The sequence below is a fragment of the Sinocyclocheilus anshuiensis genome, unplaced genomic scaffold, assembly GCF_001515605.1.
Source record: "Sinocyclocheilus anshuiensis isolate Anshui unplaced genomic scaffold, SAMN03320099.WGS_v1.1 scaffold1689, whole genome shotgun sequence".
NCBI classification, from domain to species: domain Eukaryota; kingdom Metazoa; phylum Chordata; class Actinopteri; order Cypriniformes; family Cyprinidae; genus Sinocyclocheilus; species Sinocyclocheilus anshuiensis.
In genome coordinates this window covers 28,533-28,874 of record NW_015540840.1, presented here as the reverse complement: position 1 = coordinate 28,874, position 342 = coordinate 28,533, and the positions used below count along the sequence as shown (strand labels likewise).

At 55.8% G+C, this 342-nt stretch overlaps 1 protein-coding gene across 1 annotated transcript in view; it reads left to right on the top strand.

Moving 5' to 3' along the window:
* LOC107687497 (coronin-2A) overlaps positions 1-342 on the top strand; it is a 6,239-nt gene that overhangs the window by 1,978 nt on the left and 3,919 nt on the right. Inside the window, 2 exon segments of the mRNA XM_074187000.1 lie at positions 37-237; positions 239-285. Coding sequence (XP_074043101.1) covers positions 37-237; positions 239-285 — 248 coding nt within the window.

Below are 342 nucleotides of genomic sequence, written 5' to 3'. Positions count from 1 at the left end.
GTGTGTGTGTGTGTGTGTGTGTGTGTGTGTGTTCAGATGTCCCATCATCACTCCCGTGTGACGTTTCATCATGTGATCGGGAAGGCGGCGGTGAAGGGGCGGTGCTACCACGGCCTGTCAATCACACGCAGCGTCCAGGACAACCAATTCTGTGCTGTCAATCCACGCTTCATCGCCATGGTGACCGAGTGTACAGGAGGCGGGGCCTTCATTGTCATTTCCGTCCGTCAAGTAAGGCCACACCCCTTTGACCCAGCCCTGCTCTGATGAAGTGTGTGTGTCAGCGTGTGTGTGTGTGTGTGTGTGTGTGTGTGTGTGTGTGTGTCTCAGACGGGCTGTGTG